Genomic DNA, 15544 nt, shown 5'->3' with positions numbered 1-15544 from the left:
GTGATTTGCAGACTATTACTGTAGCCTTTGGCTGTTGTAATTTGCCATAGGATTTAATTTGTTGAGAACGTTACTTACAGGCTCTCAGCTGGCGTTTATTTAGCTATGCCAGTCAGATTTGGTTGTGCTTACACACAGCGCATGTTCTTTCACTTAGGTTATGGGGGCATCTCCAAGCAGCCCCCGTGTCCTTTTTGATGCGTATTACAACACAGCGAGGGCTCTATTTTAACGGCGCAATCACAGCAACCACTGTTAAGTGCCAGGTCATTTGCACAAGGACAATGAGGACATATCAACACACGTGTTATTTTTGTTCAGGATGGGCACTTGCATTATGCACAAAAGGGATTTTGAAGGGGGTGGGGGGTATAAACATGACTGGTGCTCTGATGAATCCTATCTTCCCCACCACACATATTATTTTCCTCCTTTTTAAAGGGCTATGGCAATCTCAGTGGCACATGACCACACTAGATCACCAAATGGAAAGGAGAGTGCAGACTGGCCTCTCAAAACAGGAAATCAATATTGTTGTCCAGGAAGCACAGAATGGCAAGGCACAAATACAAAGACGCAGCCACATGATGTGCCCTTGTAAGTTGAATTTGTGGAAATGGTAAAGGCTGTTTCACCCCGTTTTCCAAGAGTATAAATGCACATTTAAGACAATGAACCACACATTAAATATTTTGCATATAACTGACACTGTGGCACAAACAATTTTGAGTGAACATGAAATTACATTATTTTATTGGCTGCCTTTTGTTTGTTTTACTCACGTGATCAATATAGTTGTACTCAATTAGACTCACTTGTGTTTTCATGCAGCAACCATGCCATTGCTGCCAAAACTGTGATTCAAGGAAGAGTCTGTTTAAGCTATTTATATGGTTGCATAAACTGACAATATCCCATAGTAATTTAGAAAGAGTTTGGGATTTTTCTTTTCTCACAACTTAAAATGTTTCTGGTGTCACCCTTCTCAAACTTCACAGTGATAATTCTGCTGTATAACATCATATTGTAATTAAAAATATATTACTTCATAAAAATTTGAACTTGAGCATAAATCACACATTTTATAAGTCCATCTTATTTATGAATAATGTGGAGCCAAATTATTAATTGTCACTGAGCAGACTTGACTTGATGAGGTTAGGTTTGTTATGACAAACCCAACATCTAGCTTTGTGCTCTTCAGGCAGATATAACACCCATCTTGTTGCATCACACCACCTTGTACTTTTGTGCCTCATAAGCTGTGCAGAAAAATACAATGTAAAAAATGAAAATACAAAGCAAATGGACTAGGATCATTTCAGGGTCAGATAAATAACAATATATAGTGGCAGTGCTTGCATCAGTTTTTACCCCAGCAAAGGATCCAAATGAGCTAAATGGTTACGTGAATGTATTTTATATTTTATATTTACTTAAAAATTTTATTGCAATACACTTAAACAATCTAAGTTAGATGCCATTACTATACAATCCTGAGTAAATTCTACTAATCTATAGACATTGGCGAATGTATGAACAATTTTTGAGTTTTTGTCACGCCACACCTCTTTTTCAAATCCACTCAGTTATGAGAGGCCCTCACAGTTGCAGAGTACTGGACAATCTGCTTTTAAAACTATAGGTATGTTTTGTTTTGTTTTGTTTTTCACTTTCTATATTATAGCTTACATATACTCTTTCATACACATGTACAACCAGATAGATAATAAAAATAAAAAGAGAGAAAGAGAGAAAGAAAACATCATCAAACAAAAACCATTGTAAACTATTTTAAGTTAAATCAACTTGGAATTTAGTGCATTTAACTGAAGGGTGTTAAGTGCAATAATTGTGCAAAGCAGTTGACCTTGCAAAAAAAAATGTTGAATCAACTTGGCATTTAGTGTACTGTACTGAAAATAAAAATTCCCAGTACCCTCAAGCTTTTAAGTTAGATATACTTAAGTTTTCATCTTACATTACTTAATTTTTTTAAGGCAACCAGTTTCCTCAAATTTTTAAAGTAAATTCAACTTATCTGGGCTTAGAGTGTGGGGTTGAGAATATCATGCTGTGCATTATCTCCAGAGCTACGATAAACTGCTCCATGCCACACCTCATGTCTTCAATGCATGTACATGCGAGATGAGATACTCAAAGGGACTGTATGATCACTGGCTACTGCCACAGATGGACTTGCAGACTGGTATACATAGCTTCCCTTATATTGAAAGGGCTTTAAGGTGCCACATGGGCTATTAAAGACCACAACTCAGTTTTTTCCCTTGGATGCTAATATAAAATAGTGGCCCAGTGCCCAAAAATAAACACTTCTGCACATTGTTTACCCATCCACCCTTTGGATGATCTGACACCAGCACGTTTGTTTTTATGATGTGAAACAGGCCTTGAGGGACCAACAGAAGGTCTCTGTGTGGGGATACTGATCGCAGCCAGAGGAGCTGGTAGAGAGAAAGAGGGGCTGTGTGGGTTGGTGAGACATGAAATAAAACATGTTATAAGGACTATTACTGTCTAGCTGGGAGACTGAGGGAGTCACAGATAGACTGTGTGTGTTAGTGTGCATGTGTGCATGCAGTGCATCTTGGGAGATGTGGATGCATCCACGATGACTTGTTGATGAGAGGATTCAATATTAAATATAAATAAGCTGAAGTGAATTCTTTAACTGACTGAAGAATAACACACCCCACATCCATATTACTCTCTACCATAACTATAATGAAGACACATGACTCTGCATCTATATAGCTTTAGATGTGACAGAGACTGGTGTCATTTTTGAACATACAGTATGTGCATGCATGTGCACACCACTCCTGAGCATTATGTCCTCAAAGCCAGTGCAGGGATTAGAGTAGGGCTGAGAATTATCTTAACTTAGCTCTATATAATACTACATTACTGAGACAGGAAACTGGCCAGCCGACTGCTGAGCTCTGGGAAGCACCCTCAACTGACTCCAGAACTGACAACAGAGTTGAAGTGGAAAAAGAACAGAATATTTATGCACTTTGACGGCTCACTCCTCTTTCTCTTTGAAAACAGAACAAGGAGAAAGGAGAGACAGTGAAAAGGCAAGTGAAGAAGAGGAAGGGAAAAAAAAAACTAAATGGGATGATGGGGAGAATGGAAAAACAGATAACCCTGTTCCTTTCAGTCGGGAATTTTGATGGGTTTTGTTTGTCTTGCAAGGCGTAGACAGTTTTTGACAAGGCTCAAGGAGGCTTTCAGGGGACAGGCCACAGATATGAGTATTGAGTGTGAGCCACAAGATTCAGAGCCAGTGTGGTACGAATGCCGTCAGAACCATCTTATTTTCCTTCTCATTCCCTATATTTATGTTGATTCGATTACATTCCAAAGATTTTCCTCATGAATTGGTTAGTGGCTGGCAGTGGTGGTTTCCAAGATGTAAACATGCATATGCAGCATGTTTTTATATAACATTGTATTGTACCTCTGTCTGCAATCCCTCATTCCTTCTAAGACTAAACTTTCAAATGTACAGATTCAGATCTTAGTTTGTTTCATCCCTTCCCTTTTTCTTCTTTGCCATCACACCCTTTCCTCCCCCACTGTTCCTCACACCAGGAAGCTCCATCACTGCATCCCTTCTCCCCTACGGACCAATCAGCGCTGTTTTCGCTGCCTGACTCCCCTCAGTTTCCACTCAGCTTGTCATTCTCCTCTTCTGACTCACACATTGAGAGAAACCCACTGGCCCAGCATGCCGGAGCTGCCTGACCTCCCCCCGTCGCACCATTCTCACACATACACATTAATTCTTTTTCATACATGCACACCCGTTGGGGAGGCAGAGAGGTACGTCAGACTGGGGGTCTGGGGCCTGGAGAGAGGCCCGGGAGGAGGATGCAGCACAATGCAAACCACCGTCCCAAAGCCCACAATGCCGAGTAGCCAAGCTGAGAGGAGTGGGCTTCACACTGCGAGACAGAACACTCAGTGTTCTTCCCCCTCAGGCATGAGCTGGAGTCAGCACAAGACAGAAGATTGGGATGGGAGGTGGAGCGGTTTGAAGTGCATCCTTGGCATATCCCTGAGGGAAAAGGGGTGGGGGGGGGTGTATAGCGTGAGGCACCCCCCCTGCTGACAGAGCCAGGCGCTGGACAATCCATCAGCGAGCTAATCAGACTGATCTGGAGCACACAGGGACCCACGCCTCTGACGCCGGCACGAAGAGCTAAAGCTACAGCTTCTGCTGCTACAGATTGGCCTGATTTAAGCTACTCAAGCAGTGCTCTTATCAGGACCCACAGTATTAAAGACATTCTTACTGGCATGATCTCACTGGCCCCCCCTGCTGAGATCTAGGGCACCCTGAGAATCAAGCTCAGCGGCTACTGTGTGGTTCAACCTTCAGAGGAGGTTTTGAATGTGCTGCTGGAAATGAATTGCATTAATTCAAATTGAGGAGGAACTTAAGTTGGTTTAAGATGTTAATGTTAAAAGGGGCAATTGAAAAAAGAATTCTCAGAAGGACATTTTGAGTGCATACATGGGAAATAAAAAGTATTTTTCAAAGACTTGGGATATAGTCTCTTGTAATGAATATTTCATTTTGTAGTGCACTGTGTGATTATGATTATAATCGTGGGCATTTTTCCCTTTTTTAACTTATGAACTGTTATGCAGCTAAGCACCTAGGATGTGTTATCATTAAAAAACCAAAAATACTCTAGCTTAAATGTTAAAATATACCGAGGACTGAAATCATACAGAGCATGAGAGGAAAACAGACTGTGAAGCAGATGAGGAAAAAGAACACAACAGAGGAGATGAAGAGGAAGTGCCATGATTGAAAACAGAAAAAAGTAACACAAGCTGCATTTGGAAACTGAACACAGACCGGAGGGATCTGTTCAAGAGGTTCCACTGGGGAGCTGTTGTGCAGATTGCTTGGGGAAAATTTAAGGCCTCAAGGTACAGGCAGATGCTATACTTGATGGAGCGTTCACCAATTCACCAGAGAGCTTTGTGGTACACCACGGGAGGGTGGAGAAAACTCAAGGTGAGAATGGGGTGTCATCCGTTGAGAGCATCCAGAGCCTAAAGGTGCAGACGGCTACACTTGGGAAGCATTCAAACGGTCAGACAGACAGCTGTGGTGCATTGAGATTCCTCTGCAGCTTTAAGGCACTTACTCAGTTATAAAAAGGATGCACGGTGAAAGAGGTGCATTCGATACACGTTTTAGTCGTGAAGGCTACACTGTGCAGCTGCGAACCGATTCGTAAAGGAGTGTGGTCCAGAGCTCATTCCTGAGGCCAATTAGCCAGGTCTATGAGAATAAATCAGGGCTAAATGAATACATAACCACACCAATAATGCTTCCAGGTCTGCTGTTGTGAGGAGAACGAACCATTAAGACACTCCCCAGTGGCAGTGAAGGAAGAGAGGTAAACAAACTTTCTGGGGGTCTAACCGTGCTATCCTTCTGTGTAACTGAGCGTCAGCAGGGACAGCAGGAAGGCTTAGCATATTGCTTTTACATCATATTAAGATAACTATGATGCTGTGAGAGGCCTTATTGGATCTCCAGTGGATAACGGCAGGACAGTGTCGAAGCTTCGCAGCATCTGCCTGAGTAATTAGGACTTCGGGGGATGATAGCAGACAGAAAGAAAGAACAACAGCGAGGAAGAGCGATGGAGAGAGGGAGATAACTGAGAGGAAACAGAAAGGAAGCATATTGGCAATGTGATGGAGACGTCAGTGATGGAAACCCTGCAATGTAGTAATTATGACTAGACTGAGAAGACAACCAGGGCTCTGGAAACTTAAATGCTAGTGCATGTCCCGCTTTGACGACGCAGAGAAAGAGACACCAAAAGAGTAAAAAAATAAAGCTCTACACTGTCATTTTGACAATACAGAGGTCCAGTCCATTCAATATTGATGTTATATATGGAGTGGATAATGCGTACATGGATATGCCTATTACAGATATTTGTCCTACACAAATGTAAGTGTGTGACAGTGTTAATGCGTGTATGTAAGGTCATACACAATGCACTTACTTGTGCAGGGTTCGTCCGGCTGATCAGCATCCCCACGGTAGTAGCCGTTGCGGCACACACAGATGGTGGCAGCCTCAGCTGTGGAGCGGCTGTTAGGAGGACACTGTAGACACAGACCAGGACCCTGGGTTGACTTGAAGGTACCCGGTGGGCACGCTGTGAGAACAGAAAAACAGAAAATGAATGAAAAAAAAAAAATCATTTTCAGCTTGCATTCTGAGTATACAACATGACTGTTTAATTACACTAATAATGGCATGTTTTGTTTTCCTTTTGATTATGTTTTTTCAGATTAGTAATATACCCTGCTGACTGTATTGCTTCACACAGACGCAGAGTGCATAGGCCTGTCAGTGGTCAGCTGGCGAACCAGCTGTAGCACTTGCACTGTGGCACAAATCATGTTCAGGTACAAATTTTAACACAAGACATGAGGCAACGTGAAGTAACATAGGGCAACACATCATTCTGTCATTACCAGCACTTCGCGGACATCACCGTGATGTGTCAAGAGTTCTAAATTCTAAAGGCCGCGGTGGAGGACAAAGATTATTGTGGCGGATATCACTGCGGCTAGGCAATAACCTAATCCATTTACCCTCATATCCCAAAAGAATACAAAGCTGAGGGGTTTTCGCACTGTGTGGAAGGATTTACTGACTATAATAACTATGATAAATGTCTAATATTTTAGCAGGCTTACTGATGGGGGAGGAAAATGTGGTGCCGCTGTGCTACAGAGAGGGAGGGGTTATAAATTTAATGGGACAAGCATCTTACAGTTTATCCAGCTGTGCCTGTTTGCCTGAGTAAAAGACTGTAAAGGCTTGACTGTGGCTTAATAATGGGATGTAGGGTATACTGTATACTCATGCCTATGTAAAAAAAAAAACAAAAAAAAAACATTATATTCCTTTTCTCACAGACCACACTCTTGACAGGAGCATTTGGGTAGCATGTAAAAAGAAAAAAAATGTTATGGCAAAAAAAAAAAAAAAATCGTATGCGCAGCCAAGATATATATCAAGAACAAAGCTTTCATAGAGGGTCTGCAGACAATGACAGACTTTTATCGGCAGAACAAAATGATGAGCCTGTGGTTAAGTGTTTTTCAGATATTAAAAGCAAAAGAGATCAGCTAAATCAGTATTGAATTTGCTTACCACAAAATGGTTCCATTGTATCTGAGTAAGAGCTATCCATTCCAATATTTATGAGGAGCTTGGTAAATGGAGAGTTATTTAAAGCAATAATGACCAAGGAGTTGGTCCCATTCCTCCTCACTGCTGGGTCAAACAGTGGAGAATACAGCACACCGGCCATGTGAGAAGAACCTTTAGACCTTTGTATCAACAGGCTTTTAAGATTTAATTAAAACATTTTATGCTTCATTAAAAAATGCACTGAGATGCTGGGTTAGGAAGCTGGAGTCTGCTTTACTACGCTGTAAAAAAAAAAGGGCAGGTTCCTGTTTTTATGACTCCTCCATTCATACCATTCAGCCAGGCTCTCAGATGGGCTGTTAGCGAAGGATGGCGGGATGAAGAAAAAGTGAGAAAGAAAGTAGGTGAAGGAGAAAGAGGAGGCGTCATGCACACGCACACGCACACACGCACGCACACACACACACACACACACACACACACACACACACACACACACACACACACACACACAACTCAAGCTGCCGCCCCCCGACAGCGGCTGTTCTCCCATCTCTTTTAGTGTGGCTGACAGACACACCAGAGGCTAACTGACTGACCTCATGTCTAGTCACACACCATCCACACATGGCCTGACCATCACATACAAACACACATATATGACCAGACCATAACAAACTGCAAACAGTTTAAACAACAACCCTAGGAGCTGTGAGGCAGATCACAGCTGTAGTGCACAAGGATATACCAGTGAGAGAAACACATTGGCTATGCTGTGGGTGCTCCAGAGCTGTCTTGCAACTATAGATGCATGTATGGAAGAATATAAAAGAGTTCTGCAGGGTTTGTAAGAGAGTACCATAGAGGTAATAATGTTTCTATAGGGGAGTACGAGATTCTTTTCTAGTGTGTGGGAGTGGATGTTCTGCAACCTCTCTTGACTTGTAATACGCAGACTTCATGTGTGAAGAGATCAAGCTCCTTCTAATACAAGAACATTGAGACTCTTAAAATTTCTCCCTGGCCATATGGGGAAGCAAAACCAGCTGCAGAGCTGTTTTATAAAGCAATAACTTCCAAAGATATCAGAGATTACAAGACGATAAAACACAGATCAAAAATTCATTTTCAGCAGGAGAGGGGGAAGAGAACTTATGTGTCATCATCTTTGCTGTATAAATTTCATACATCAGGGTGAGCAGAGGACCACTCGCATGCATATGTGCACGCACGCACATACACGCACATGCTCGGCTCGTGCAAGCTTCAAATCTATTGCCCTGACTCTTATGAAAAGGGATCACAATAAGTTGTTCAGTGTGTGTTTAATGGGGTGTGAGCAGAATATGTGCATTAGGCTCTGCCCTCGGGTTGTGTGTTTACAGACAGTAGCTAGCCTGGACGCTCATAAATCGGCAAAAAGTGAAGAAGAAAAAGAAGGGGAGGCTGTGCTGAATCAGCTGTCTGAGATAGTAGTGCGGCAAAAGCGCCTCAAGGCAAACCTGTGAGCAGAACAATGCATATACACACTCTCTTACACTCACGTGCACACACACAAAGAAACATAGGCACTCTATAACCTTGGGAATTGGCATCAATGCTATCCTCACATCTAGAGTACATTTACTGAACTGATTTACACAGCAACACATGTAACCACTGTTGACCCCAATGAAGGAGATGGCGTCCCCACATTTTCCGCCACTTGACTAGCATATGTTCTACAGAACCTGAGATAATTTACTGCCTCTCCTTGGACAACAGAAGATGCTGCGATCAGCATTATAGGAGGGGAGATAAGTGACAGCCAGGCAAAAACAAACAGGCAGCCACACACACACACATGCACAGGATGAATGTCCGCCTAGATTATAACTCCTACCTTGGTGCTAATGCTCTTTTTCTAATGGACACATAATATGTGCATGAATCCTAACATTAAACTCATTAATTAGCTGCTCACTGATCTGCCTCACAGAGCGAGAGGGAGGTGAGAAACAGATAGGGGCAAAAGCGAGAGAGCGAGAGAGAGAGAAAGAGAGAGAGAGAGAGAGAGAGAGAGAGAGAGATGGGAACAATGTTTGCAAACCCTCAGAGGTCTCGTTCTAAGGGCAGCAGGCAGCAGTGGGCTGACTGAGTAGCGTTATGCTTCATCGAAATTGGAAGCAAGCCCAAAGTCTTTTCTCCTGATTTGTGAATATTTAGATTGGAGGAGGCCAGGAGTTCCTGTCCCACAGACAGAAAAAAAGCACATAGACCCATCACTCATCAAATGTGTTTGTTTTCGGGGACAAGAGGGAATAGAACATTAGATCAACAAGCAATTAGTCTCCCCAGTGGGAGAATAACCCACAACTGAACTGGCTGCATGCAGAAACAAAACATTCCTTCCTTTCAAGTGGTCTCTGCAGGATTCTCTCTGCATTGTTCTCTCCTTTCTCACTTCTTCTCTGCCCTCACATCCTTTTTGTCTATCCCTCCGGTAATGAATTGATCTCCCTCTCTTCTTTCACCTTTCCTAGCCTTGTTGCTTTCTTGCCTTGATTGACAGGTTTGAATCCTTGTTAAGGTTGCTTGTCTTTCTCTCTTCCCCTCTTTCTGTCTCTAGTTCACTCTGCAGTGAGCCGACAGAGGTATGGCAGCTGTGGATCACTGCTCACTACTCATCACAGTCTTAACTGTGATGACCTCATGTCACAGCAAGCCTGACCGGGGAGAGATGAGATGATGATCTCTTTGCTGTCAGTCATCTTTCTCCCAGCAGGTGCTCTTCCTCTTTGGATTACTGATAATGACAAAAATTTCAGTCTGTATGTAGCTCATAAACAAGCACGGAGATCAGCTTTGTATAGCCCACACTTCCAAATTCCAAGTTAATTTGAAGAAAACATTAGATCTTCTTTCCACACAACAGTGGTGTATTGATTGGCAAGGACAAGTGCTACATGAGAAGATTAGCAATATGAGCAAGTCTCTGTGAGCAGGCCTCAAAAATGGCTTATGTGCAGAGCTGGGAGTTACTGCTCAGGGGTTAGACTAAGCAATGTGCTTGCTGAGCGTATAATATAGTGCACACTGCAGGCAATACATCATACATGGAAGCACACTGGCACTGTGCCACATAAGGTGTGTGTGTTTAGAGAGTGCAGTGGCAAAATGTATTAAGTCCATAAGAATCCTGAGTAATTGGAGACATGGGATTTATGGATGCAGTGGAACAAGAATCACATTAACGTGACATGCAAACATCAGCAGGTGTGTGTGAGATAAAAAAAAAATAAAAGGAAATGTACAGTTTGGAGTTGTAGGAAGCCAATGCAAAGGATTACGACCAAGATGGGTTTTGGAAATGGCTTTCCTACTCAAACCCAATCAAAGTCACTGCACACTAAGCCCTCCCCTGACTTTTCCTTTGGCATCACTCTGAAGTATGTATGAGGTTTTAAACCAGCAGAGATGGCTTGGCAGAAAATTGTGGTAAATGCAATCAAATGTAGGCAGCAGCTGATGTGGAAAGGTAGTCGAGCTTATGTGATAAATCAGAGATTTAAAGGAAAGAGTTTTATTCTGTAATGTGAGATATTTATCTCTTAAAATATTTCTCCAGTACTCCAATATTGACTTCTAGCACTAAAGTTGAGCACATCAAAGCTATGACTCGTGTTAAGACATTTTCTTTGATAAAATAGCTATTTGCCTGGTGAATTCATGTAGCATTTCCCCCCAGAATGCAGTTTTAGAGAATTAAGAAATTCAAATATACATTTTACTAGTTCCAGCTTAATTAAAGCTGAAATACCAAGTCTGCCTTGCAAGGTTTTAAAACTTTGCGCAGAGAGGGAGCATGACCAACAGAAGGGCACAAGTTTAGAGTCAGCGTCAGTGACCCTTAAGTACAACTCTTGGCCCCACAATACACCCTTAACCCCATCCCTCATCCATCACATGGGATGGATCACAGTCTTTAAAAGGCTTTGGAGTCATGCATGCACCCACTCACTCACAGGCACCCATACAGATAGGCTTATGATCAGGTCAAGACCCCAGTTGACCCCTATTTTACTATTTTGTTGCTCAATCACTCAGAAAGACAGCTCTCTCCCACTCAAACCACAGGAGGCTGCTTTAAATGGCAAAGTGTATACCTGTATAGATTTGTTTAAGCGATAAATCCGAAAATATCAATCGAGTGGTAAAATGAATATGTTTGTTTGACAGAGGGGACATGAAACGTGGCCGGACAGCCAGCATCTTAAAACAAAAAGGCAATCAGTGTTGCAGCCTATTGGTATTCACTCTCGCTCTTCTGTCATTGTTCATTTTCCAGCCACAATCCATGTAATGAGCTGCTTTTCCAACCCAGGTGTTCCATTTCTCCACAAGGTCATTGAAAAACACAATACAATTATTTGAGACAGAGGCATAGCTTGAAACAAAGGCTTGTCAGAATCATCAGAAAATGCCCGTAGGATATTAGAAAGTCTGGGTAAACTGCCTTTTAGGGTTATGATTTATTCATTCAGAGAAACTGATTCAAGAACAATTTAGCATATTTCTCATAAACTGCCAACATGGGTCAAGAGGGACTAAATATGTAACACTCCACTGTATGTAATGTCTCACAAGTGCGGTCATTACTCCCCCCCCCCTTGAAGGCATCTAGGGTTCACAGCGGTGACATCACTTGCCGTGTCTGGTCAGTGTAAGTCTCCACTACCCCCCTGTCATCACCTTCTAATCACAGAAAGAAGGAATGTAAGGAGGAATACAAGGGGGCCAGAGAGGTTTTCTCTGGAATAAAGGGATGGCTGAAAGAGTGCAATGCTTGGAGCATACCTTGTCTGCTTTTGTTAAGAGCCACGGTGCTAAAGAGTTCCTCCCACTGAACACTCCCCCTGATCATTAATCATCTGTCCATTCTGGCCCTGTCAGAGCCTCTCCTCCGAGCTGAAACATGCACCTACACCCACCACAGCCACCGCCACCCACGTACACCCACAAACTCACCCACACACACACACACACAAATCCACACACACGTACAACTCCTCTAAACCTTCTGCTGCCTTAGTCCAAACACCACTCAACATGACATACGGTACCTGTCGTCGCAGCTAACTAATACAGCAATGTCTGATGCTGAAAAAAAAACCCAGTGTACAATACTTAAACCCCCCTAAAGGAAGCTGTGATATCCTCCAATTAGGCTGGCTTTGGAACTCCACACAGTGCCATACTGCTGTATAGTCTTGTATCAGAAGAGAAAAGAGTGTTTACAAAGGGTAGATAAAGAGGAGAAAAAATGACAAATCTGTGCTTAAGAAAATAACTGCCTCTGCTGAATGATTTTTGACACTCTGTGATGTCCCAATATTCTAGTAAATAACAGCAGTTTACCCCTGCAAGCATGTGAACATGTTAGAATGGAAACTATGTCTGGCTGGATTCAATAGAGGGCAGTGCAGCAGTAAAATAACTACAAGATGAGACAGTGTCCAGCTAAAGAAAATAAATAAGCCTGTGTGTGATTTCTGGAAAATAGTCTGCTTCACCTAGGGGTGTGAAACCCAAGCCTTACTGTCAATGCTAATGAACAGAGTAGGAACCTGCTAGACAATGAAAATAGGAAGACTCATTCTTATAAAATTAAGGTGTGTGTGTGTGTGTGTTTGTGAGCCTTAACAAACCAACGAACAATTTAGCAGACAGCCCACGCCCCTGGGCAGGCTGTTACCATGGTAACCTCACAGCCAGTATTTTTTTGGCCCACACTTTCCCTTTGAACAGCCGGCCAATGACAGACCAGCCGACTGGGAAATCTGGCTTACTGAAAGCGCATGCACAAGTTGTGTGCCTGAGTATTCACTGTGTATATGTAGGTCTCTGCATGTGCATCATGTGAGCATGATACAGATCAAGAGAGCTATATAACCTCTCGGCTCCACACACGTCACAACCGAACGTTGCGCTGATAGTTGGCCACTCTGTATCGTATGCCTGGCACATTTGGTTCAGGTCGATTTTTATTTCCAGGGAAGATGCAGCTATGTGGCAAGGCACCGGGCAGATCTGTCAAATAGAGGAGTGGTCAGAGAAGAGCAGGGGGAAAGAGACAGAGAGGACGAGGAGGCATTGGTATTCCGGGAAACTCCACTGTGCCAATTCATCCCTGGCTGGCAAGGTAGTAGAGAAAACTGCACTTCGAAACATATCGCCGCTCAGCAGGCAGTAACATGTGCTTGCACTACAATCTACACTGTAATCAGAGCTTAACAGGGGACTACCGGCAGGCTCAATGCCCACTGCCAGCTAACAGAAAAAAAACAGGGAGGGGCAAGAAAGACAGAGATGGAGAGTTACTTGATGAGGGGTGAAATCAGTGAAAGGAAGTTAGCATCAGTGTTTGATTGCAATATGATTGCAGTATTGACTTGATCAATCTAACTTCATTCAGATAAGAACAATGAAGTCACAAAGGCTACTTACATCACCAATTTAGACACATAAATATGATTAATAACGTCACATTAATTTAATTTTATTGTCAAATTAAAACATATTTGTTCACACTCTCATGTAAAATGTCTATTCAGCTATATAGATTTTATAACCAGAAATCAGATGTTGTGCCTTGTGTTGAGTTGCCTGTGGATCTCGACGTGCAAAGAAGGATGATCAGAATGAGCTCATAAAATCAGCAGTTACAGGCCCTGTCAATTACCTTGCAATTCTGTCATATGGTGAATAAAGTATACATTCCAAGATAAATAGCTCTCTCTTTCTTACCACTCCAAGTTGTGAGAGACCATTAGCTTCCTCTGTCTCAGCACTTGTCTCTTTTAAAAAGGATCTAGCTCATTAACTTCATGGCTAGATCAATTAATCTATAGCAGTTAGCCAAAGATGCCCACTCTTGCTCTTTTTGCTCCTTTGCTGTTGCTCTGCTCAACAATGTCTATTACATTTACAGCCTTCAAGGCTTTTTTCACCCCCTGCTCATAGTGTTGACATGACGAGAGCTCAACATGATGACAAACTGTAAAATTTTTTTTTAAATAAGTCAAAATGCTGGGAAGGAATTAGGAACACAGAGAAAAACAACAATGTATCTTTGCCCTCTGTTTACAATTAGACACTAACAAAAAAAGGAAAGAAAGAAAAGAAAAAAGAAAAAACAGAGGTCATCAAATCAAATTCAGTAAAAGTTGGATTTTTATTAGCCAGACTAGTTATTTGGCAACACAGGGACCCTGTATCTGTGTACCTGTATCTATTGTGTGATTGAAAATGAAAGTGAAAAGATCAAAGATTCAGGTGGTGGCTTCAAGCTAGCCATTTAAATACAGTTTACAGTTTAGCATACAGTTTAGAAAAGTGTCAGTAATCTGTCGGTCATTACAGAAAAGTATTGATTATTTTATCAAAAAATGATGCTACTTGTAATATAAACAAAGACATAGTGAATAGTATAGTTAATTAGCTATGTAAGTAGCAGCTATAAACAAATTATGTCTTGTTGGCATTAGTTCATTCCAAATTGAGATGCCTTTGCATTGCTGTATATCTCTGTGGAGCTCAGGCTTTCTGCTTAGCTGCTTGGAATTAAAGCAGTATACATGTAATATTGACTGAATACAAACTACGTCTTTCATGCAGCAATGCAGTGAGAGTCACTTTCAGGTGTTATATTGAAGTAACAAGGGTTTTGACAGATCCAGTCCCCGAGCCAGCAAGATTTGCCCTGTGGACTGGCTGCTGAATTCATTGCTGTGAACTAATTAAGAGAGAAAACAACATTTTATTTATTCATTCATTATTCATCTTGCAGGTATATATCTAACATATACTTAAAATTCATGTTTCTTCAAGTGTCCTATTTTGAAATCCAAAAGCAGTGAACTCTACAGAGTCAAGTGATTCCTGCAGAGCAGCTGTGAAACAATCTACCTGCTGGCAGCTACAAAATCTGTCACCAAAATATCACCCAAACAGACAGACGGTGAGTCAACAGAGTTGGTATGAGGCCTGTGTGTTGCAGAGAGATGAAAGATAAGGCTCTCAGGAGGACCTAACATCACTAAATTTTCCTGTATGGACACACATACATTTTTTTGTTTATTTACTGCTATAGATGTACTTAAAACAGTTACAGCACTACAAGACAATGCATGTGTCAAACACAAAGCACACAGTAAATTGTCTGAAGAAAGAGATATACAGTCGTGTAAGGACAATTTAAACCAGACAGGTTTTGAATTTATATGTGCGGATTTACATTTTGATTAAAAAACATTCAATAAGAAAATCTGATGCTAA

The 15544-nt window shown here is 41.9% G+C and overlaps 1 protein-coding gene across 3 annotated transcripts in view; it reads right to left on the bottom strand.

The window, feature by feature from the left end:
• The window catches only part of LOC108883520 (ephrin type-B receptor 1-B), a 146984-nt gene that overhangs the window by 53444 nt on the left and 77996 nt on the right, over positions 1–15544 (bottom strand). For all 3 annotated transcript variants that reach the window (XM_018676752.2, XM_018676751.2, XM_018676750.2), the window contains one exon: positions 6066–6221. In XM_018676752.2, coding sequence (XP_018532268.1) covers positions 6066–6221 — 156 coding nt within the window. The remainder of the gene's footprint in view (positions 1–6065; positions 6222–15544) is intronic.

The sequence above is a fragment of the Lates calcarifer genome, linkage group LG4 (assembly GCF_001640805.2).
Source record: "Lates calcarifer isolate ASB-BC8 linkage group LG4, TLL_Latcal_v3, whole genome shotgun sequence".
In the NCBI taxonomy this organism is placed as follows: Eukaryota; Metazoa; Chordata; class Actinopteri; family Centropomidae; genus Lates; species Lates calcarifer.
Note: the sequence above shows the minus strand (reverse complement) of the source record. Positions and strands in the feature narration are given on the sequence as shown.